An 8,537-nucleotide genomic window follows, 5' to 3' on the forward strand; every position below is an offset into this window, starting at 1 on the left:
TAATTTCAAGGTTAATTTATTTTTATAATCCCTATACTTGCCCTCAGTATGAGGTATGATCCAAGTTAGGGTTTTTTTCTAAAGAAAAATTTTACTAAGCTTAACGGGAACTTGTGAAAGATATTTTTCAAGTATTGTGAAATAATTATCAAATATGGTCTTTTATCATCTCAAATGCATGCATTTAAGATCGGTAAATTTTGCTCTCATCCATTGTGATTAGTTGGACATGAAAAATAGTTTCCATCATAATTTACAAATTAAATTATGAATCATTATTGAGCTAACTAAAAATCAACTTCAAAGTTAGTTGGAATGGTTTTTTCTTTTATTTTTAAGGTTTCTAAGCATTTGGTCACCTCATTAGGAGATCACTTAAATTCTCGAAACTCACTTGTTAAAAAAAAACACTAATTTGACCTTTGAATTTGTACTAATACCTTTGATTTCCCAAAAAAACAATTATTGAAATTTATTTTATCGTTTATAAAAATAATTTTTTTTAGCCTATGAGATCATACGAAAGGGTATTCAGAGTTTTTTTTTTTTTAGTTTATAAAGAGAAAAATACACCAAAACATTCCTGGCCAAACTTTGATCTTTATTGATTCATCAACATAGTACATTATGTATAGTACTTCTTTACAACATTAGAGTTTATAAGTTTAGGTAAATCATCTCTGTCTATTTTGGTCAATATCAAGGTTTCTCTAGAAAAAGCTTTCTTCACCAAATAGATCCTTCATGGTTTGGCACCCATTTGCTCTGGTCTTCTTTTAAGATTGGCAAGATTTTTTTCAATACAAGGTCTCTTTTTTTTAAGTACCTTTGATCTGACCAATACAGAGGTAGCTGATCAGGAACAAAAAGTTGTCAAATTCATTGAGTCAAATAAGGTACAAACATATGATGCTAATAACTAATCCTTATAGAAAAGATGTTTCTAAGTCGAGTGGTGGTGATTGGAGCTTGTAAGATGGTCAAAAATGTCATGTTCATTCTCCTGAAAATGGCAACTTAATCAGTCTTCTCAACTTAAAGAGATGATAAAAGGATTAGACGACGTGTCACTCATTTCTTTATTAAAATCTAAGTAACACATCATTCATTTAAATCCTAAAAATTAAATTTTTTAAATAAGATATTAGAAAAAAAACTCAATTTACTCTTTGTCCTTCCAATTTAAGCATATAAATCATTAATTGACGTGAAACTTCTCAATTTTGATAATTACACCCCTTGGCTTCCAGATTATGCAATTTCATCTCTATCAATCATCAAACTTTTAATTTCTTTCGAGTAGACCGCTAATTTGATTAATTTTAGTCCCTGAACTCACGCGTTTTATATATTTTGATCCTTAGTTTTGAAATTCTTCAATTTGACCCTCAATAAGCCTTCAATTTTTAAATTTCTTTCAATCAAGCCCTTAATTGCACCAATTTAGCCTTTTCAAGTTTCAATTGTGTCCCTAATCTTCCTATTGTTATGAATTGATTTGAATTAGGCCTTCAAATTTGATTTTTCTTTAATTAAGTCCTCAATTGAATGCATAAAACCTATTAGAAGTTAAATTAAGTCATTGAACTTAATTAATTCTTTTAATTTTGATCAAGTTGGATTTCAACCTCCACTTTTTTTCTGTTAGGTCTTTCTTTTCAACCCATCACATTAAAATATCTCATTCTAATTATTTTGATCTATTGCAACTCGAAAACTTATATTTTTGTAACCTGAAATTTTTTTTGAAAATTTTTGTTTTTTTGGATTTAAAATTAGGTTATGATAATAGGGGAGAAAGTTGATGGAAGTGGTCAATGGTGTCAGTATTCTTGAATCAATGGTTTTGCAAATCATACCTTTATGGATAATTCTGTGCCTTTTAGGATCCCTGCGCTCTGTATCAAAGAAAAAAAAGGTTCGCTGTACTAACTCGATACAAAGAGTAATGGAAAGTGAGGAATCTAATGATCCCAAGTACATTTGATAGGATGAGACAAGAAATACTAGTTCTATGTTGTTTTTCTTTTTTTTTCTACAAACAGAAACAGTATACAAAGTTTCATACCATACATCCAGTTTATATAATATACACCATGCCAACCTCTACGAGAGCAGCATGGGGGATGTTCAATGCCACTGGAGGTTCACGGCAATTTTTATCAAGAAAAACATAGGCCATAATCAGGAATTTTTTCAAAAAGTTTGAATCATTACGCACTGTTAAATGCGACTGACCTAGGAAATATGCGGTGCCACTTTCCCTGGCATCAATCAATTCTTGTAGCTCCTCCCTGACAGATACCCGCATTCTAGGACTACCTTCTGGCATTAGAAATCGAACCTTTTTTCTTCTGACCGGCGTTTTTCTTTCGATCAAATCTCCTGATGGACTTGCCAGAGTTTCATTGTTAGCTATATTTGTGGAGCCGGCAACTGAGGTGGTATCATGTATAGGAATCAGTGCATTTCTGTCCACCAATGGCTTCCCAACAATCATCATTCTTCCTTCAGGAGAAGTCAGAGATTCACAATCACTTTCTTCTAAGGAAATGAATTCTCCGATTGAGCTAATAATCTGTTCCTCAAAATCATCTGTGTCTCTTATTTGATCACAGTACCCATACCTCACAATGCATCTGTAAATTCTGTAATCTTTGGTACCAACTCTGCCTACAAGACACCGCTCACGGGGAGGCACACAAGGGACTGGTTGGGGCTTGAAGGACACAAAGATTAGCACTTGATGAAATGCTGGAAGATTTGTGATGAAATGTGAGAAAAAAGCTGGGATTCCTGTCACCATATCAGTGTAGATTAAACCAATTCCGGGTACTCTGGAAACTCCTAGGCCTGGGCTATAATCCGTAAGCCATTCTGTCGAAACCTTGTTTTGAAAATCAAACTCATATTTCTTCATAGTTCCGTAATGCCAAGCAAGCATTATAGTGAAAGAAACTGCAGCAATAACAAATAGATACCAAGCTCCTTTGTGAAAACTCAGCATACATGCCGATACATATACAGCCTCAACGAAACCAAAGAACATCAGGAAGCACCCAGATACAAACAAACTCTTCTCCCAGTACAGAGCGATCACAAGTGACATCATACAAGTCGTTACTATCATCCCAAAAACTATTGCCATACCTGTATGGAGATTTAACCAGCATACATTAGATTAGACCATCAAATAATTCGAAGAATCGGAGAAAACTTTATCCAAGAACCTAATGTTCTATTAAGCATCTATTGTTTATGCTCCTAAATATGGCAATAATTTGCAAACTATTAATAGCTACTTTAAATGTTGTAACATCCAAGAAAATGAATGCTTGACATCACTAGGAAATCTATAGCCTCACCCACTATCTTGTAATCGATTCATATTCTCCTTACCCTAATGTATTTCAAAAATTGTCAACTATAAGTGGTTACTTCACTGTGCTCCAAAAAATTCCTACAGAACATTGTCATCTTATTCAAGGATCTTAGAACCTTGGAGCTTCAGAAAAAGGGAATGAAAAGAATATTGACGGAAAATACCTGCTGCATTTGCAATCCTCGTTATGTCATGGAAACCAATAGTGACAGAGAGACTAAGGGCCATCAATAACCAGTTGACATCTGGAATATAAACCTGCCCAAGTCGCTTATCTGATGTATGTATAACTTTAACTCTAGGGAAACAACCAAGTGCCAGGCACTGGTTTATTATGGAGAAGCTGGCTGTTATTGTTGCTTGGCTTCCTACAGCTGAAGCAAGCAGAGATACCAGTATGAAGACATGACGAAGATGTTCTGTATTTGTAACGGTTTCCACAAATTAGAAACATAAATCCCAGGTGATGCAGCCATCAAACAACATAAAACATCAGTGAAAAACTTACTAGGTACAGATTCACTTAGATGATTAAAATTTTCAGTGCCATTCCAGTGTTTAGAGATAAATGCAGCTTGACCAGCATAGCATAAAACTAGAACGGGATAAATCAAGCAGACAAATGTTATCTGCATCAGAGATACCAAGCAAAAGTTATATTGTAATTCTGTACTGATTCTGTATAATTGTGAAACGGCAACAAGTATTGAGCTATTTTCAATACCTTGATTGATCTCTTGGAGAAATGACCTAGATCTGTAAACATTGTTTCTGATCCTGCAGGATAATTAGTCAGATGAAGAGGTTAACACAATTTGGCACTACTAAAAACAGCATGTTCAGAGACAAAAGAAAAACAACAAAAAAGCTTAGTATATAATGAAGAACATGCTAGCCGACCTGCTATGCAAAGAAGAATGCTATTCAGTGACTTCCAACTGGCTTTGTTGATTTTTCTTACAAATCTATACATGTACTCTGGGGAGATTGCAGAGAAGATTTTAGGGTCCCAGTGGAATACATTATATATACCCACTCCACTAATAAACAGGAGCCATATAGTGACAATTGGGGCAAACATGAACCCAATTTTATGAGTCCCATAGTACTGCAGTATAAAAAGGCCTACTGTTATAACACATGCAGAAGGAACCGGTACATCTGAAAAAACCCATATCATGGAAGCCGGTCAGTAACTGAGATAGCAAAATCTTGGCAGATCCTAATGAATAAAGGGAGAATGAATATCAAAATGCTACAACTTCCATATGATCATCAAAAGAGATTTAAAATTCTAATCAGTTCAATCTTCAGGTATTTGAAACTACTAATCTTGAAAGGGAAATATAAAGCATTATCATTAATATCATGTTATTAGAGAACATGTATGCTTTTGAGCTTGCATTAAAAGATACATATGGTTAAATAAAAGCATATCTTTTAACATAAAGCTTCTAGCTTTACCAAGATATATATATATATATGGCTATTGTTCTATACACACATAGAAATGAAAATGCCACATTGTATATGCGATTATGTCCAAAGGGACATGCTAATCATTCAGAACCACTTAAACAGAATATCATGACACAAAATAATGGAATATATTGTTATTAATTTTTCTTTCATCAAAAGAAAAGATTAATAATGTGCAATACCAGTGGAAGCAAAGTGAAAACAATTATAGATATCCTTCAGAGGTCAATCAAATTTCCAAATGCTGCAGATTAAACTGGTAAGTTTTCATCGGAAATGCACAAGGTAGCCGAAGAAGAAATTTTCATCCTATTCGCCAAAACTATTTTCATGGTAAACCTCTTACATTTTTTCAAATCATCTGATATGGTTTGTTCTGCATCTGTCGAGGAGGTATCTGAAGAGAAACAGAATTTGCAAATTAAATTATGAAGGTTATCAAGGCTATAATCAAATATGAAAAGAACGATGTGTATACATTCATAGAGCTAGCTCTTACATTTAATGTTTGATAATGAACGTTGAAGACCTGATGAAGCCGATAACACTGGGAAAAGGGAACAACAATAATAAGGGAGTACAGGAGAGAACTAAGGTTAACCAAGCTATTAACTCTGAAAAATAAAAGTTGATCAAGATTTAAGAATGCCTAACCTGAAATAGATGGGGTGATCACCGCATCCCCAATTATCATGCATGCACCAAATAATGCTGTGAACAGCATCAAATAATGACTACTTCTGCGGTTTCTAATGGCTTTTCTTGCTCTTGATTCAACTTTTCCCCTCAAAGTGCTTACTTCTTCATGTTGCATAACCTCTTTGGTGCTTCTATCATTTGGAAGCAGGCCCACTTTAGCATGCCTGCACAATAATGAGTACAGGGCAAAAACACCACCTGCGAGAATTTGTTGAAGTAAATAACATTTCATGATAGGATCAATTTTTAAATGATCCAGAGTTTAACAGTTATCAGAGATCATTACCCTCTCCATTATCATCAGCCCTGAGTACAATGAAGGCGTACTTAAGTAAAGAAACAACAGTCAGAGTCCAGAAAATAAAAGAGAAGTATTCATATGCAGTCTCATTTGATTTGAAATCTGTCGTTTGAATTGTCCCAAAAACATATAATGGAGCAGTGCTCAAGCGACCATACACAACTCCTAGAGTTTGAAATGACAGGATGAGTGAATGCCTCCAGGTTTCCTTCTGTAAAAATGAACATGTAAAAAGGTTAATGCAAACACAGTTTTAGATCATTAAAATCGGTGTTGACTTTTGGCCGGTCCTGCTATCCACTAATATGTTGGGATAAAACCTGTCAAGTGAGCATACGGTCCAATTTGGAGATGCAGTGTTTAGGTTATATAGGTGAGGTTTTTATGAAGAAATGCTGACCTAATAATGGATTCAGTCCACAAAGAAGAAAAGGGAAGAAGGAATATTAGGGAGAAACTTTATTAGAAAAGAGAATTCAGAGAGAAGGAATCACAAATGGCAAAAGATACCCTTCAATCCTAAGCACAAGTCCTTTTATAGCTAATTCAAAACACGTAGACTTGCTAGCTGTATCTAAAGACTACTAACCAGACGAGTGAATCTTCCCACGAGTACAACTTTTCCTACTACCTAACTAATCTTCCTACCAATTTGTACTGTAACAGCATCAACTGCAGTGAACCTCCTATTTTCTCCTCAAAGAAGCTCAGTTCTCAGAACATCAATTAATTTTTGAAATGTGTTGGAGAGTATTCAAACAAGAGATGGCAGACCATATGCAACAAATTTGCCACCGACAGACCAAGCAAAATTTGCAGGGAGAGAAAAAATAACAATGTAGCTTCCAAGCCAACATAGCCCTCTTTGTAAATGTTAATAATCCACTCCAGTATATGCAATATACAAGGAACAGATAAACAAAAAAATAATATCATTGTTCATGAAAATCAAAGCAATTTTAACGATAAATGAAATGAATTAAGCAGCCAATCTATAAAGACTAGATCTGTTATTTAAACAAACCACAACAAAAATCACTAAGAATTCCCATCAATCAAAAAGAAAATTGATTTTACCACTATTATTTGATCTATCCAACTAGCAAATTCTCAAGAAACAAAATGTGCAACAATTCACATCTCATCTCAATATCACACCAAAAAGTCTTGATCTTTTTTCTATTACTTTATAAATGCTTATATAGTGATATGCCCTTTCTCATCAGTCATCACTACTCAAAATCAAACAAGACGGAACTTGAGTGGATTGATTGAAGCTGCTCTTGCAAACTCAAAAACAACAATCCCAACACAAATCCTAGGTTCCTAAACAACCCAGAAAGTCCTGGCACACCTCTATACACAAACATCAAAGACAACAGCTAAACAACTAGATTTACCCCAAAACAAGAAAGAAATGAATGCATAGACACAAGATGTGTACAAATTACAAGAACTGATTTAGCTAGCGGGAAACTTATTACCTTAAGTCCATCAGAGTAAGTAGTGGGACTAAGTGGAGGATCCATTTTCAGAAAAAAGAAAATGGGCACTTAGGACTACACCTCAAAGAAAAAGATTTTCTGTGGTGCAGTAGTGGACGTAAGAACACAAAAGAAAAAAGACAGAGCTGGGAGAGTGGGACAATGACAAGCGATCGAGTTAATGCACAATGTGAAAGACTGAACGTTACAAACTATGAAGTTGTTGTTATTTGTGCTGATTTGTAGCTTCTTTCTTGGATAAATGGTTCTCTCAAGGAGTGTTTTCTTGGTTTGATTGCAAGGGGAGTCACCTTTTGGCTTCTTCTTATAATGTCTTGAATTTTAAATTTATAGGTAGCAGAGACTAGAGAGGGTGGATAGGTGTTGATGGGGATTGCTAGGATCTTGGAAATATATTTCTTACAAGCAAACATTAATTATTAAAAAATTAAATTAAATACAAGGAAACAGGTGGCCTCAAACTATACTTATTTCTTTTTTTATTATTTTATTTTGATAGCATTGGAATGTCGCAGGCGTCCTTTGAGAAGCCCGAAACATATTTCATAAGAGTTTAGAATTTTTTTATTTAAAATTATTTTAATATTAAAAATATATTTTAAAAAATAATCGCTATCAAGTAAAAGTTTTAAAAGACAAATTCAAAGATGCAATAGCTTGTAAATGCAATAGTTTATATTTTAAAAAAAATAATCGCTATGAGAAATGGAACAGCTGCCTGCACATGTTCTGTGATCAATGAATCCTCGCCGATTTCCCAAGCTCATGCTAAAACTACTTTTATATATAGTTTTAAAATTAAATCCAGCACCACGTGTCAATTCAGGACTTAATTAACCAGAGATAGAACTGGGTTAGGTTTAAAAAAAATAAAAGAGATCAAAAACTCGATTGACTTGACGGGTTAATCTGATAAGACCTAATTAAAAACTTAGCTGTAACTCGTTGATTATTTATTCTTTTTAACCAAAATAACATTGTTTTGATTTATAAAAAAAAATTGGAGCTGACTTGGTGACCCGAGCCTTGGGTCGGGTCGATTATCGGGTTGGGTTTGAAAATTTTGCTTTTATAGGCAAAATAATAGTCTATTTTATATAGTGATAGTGATTACTTAAAAATATATCAAAATAATATTTTTTTTATTTTTTAAAAATTATTTTTAATATCA

General features: G+C 33.8%; 1 protein-coding gene across 1 annotated transcript; it reads right to left on the reverse strand.

Annotated features, from left to right (window-relative positions):
• Positions 1-1,901: 1,901 nt before the first annotated feature.
• LOC133676196 (potassium transporter 1-like) lies at positions 1,902-7,731 on the reverse strand. The gene is made up of 10 exons (XM_062097807.1): positions 7,346-7,731; positions 5,847-6,072; positions 5,516-5,758; positions 5,361-5,408; positions 5,208-5,258; positions 4,283-4,543; positions 4,107-4,159; positions 3,891-4,011; positions 3,547-3,801; positions 1,902-3,150 (listed from the first exon to the last, which is right to left on the reverse strand). The coding sequence occupies exons 1-10, from the start codon at positions 7,388-7,390 to the stop codon at positions 2,081-2,083; spliced, it is 2,373 nt and encodes a 790-aa protein (XP_061953791.1). The 5' UTR covers positions 7,391-7,731; the 3' UTR covers positions 1,902-2,080.
• Positions 7,732-8,537: the final 806 nt, after the last annotated feature.

Source organism: Populus nigra, chromosome 16, assembly GCF_951802175.1.
Source record: "Populus nigra chromosome 16, ddPopNigr1.1, whole genome shotgun sequence".
Taxonomy (NCBI): domain Eukaryota; kingdom Viridiplantae; phylum Streptophyta; class Magnoliopsida; order Malpighiales; family Salicaceae; genus Populus; species Populus nigra.

Excerpts from the sequence above, each read along its gene's own strand:
- LOC133676196 (XM_062097807.1), bottom strand. The coding sequence starts at position 7,390 with ATGGATCCTCCACTTAGTCCCACTACTTACTCTGATGGACTTAAG. Across the intron at positions 5,259-5,360 it reads TTCATTATCAAACATTAAAT|ATACCTCCTCGACAGATGCA; the intron begins GTAAGAGCTAGC and ends GTTTCTCTTCAG. Across the intron at positions 4,160-4,282 it reads CATTCTTCTTTGCATAGCAG|GATCAGAAACAATGTTTACA; the intron begins GTCGGCTAGCAT and ends ATTATCCTGCAG.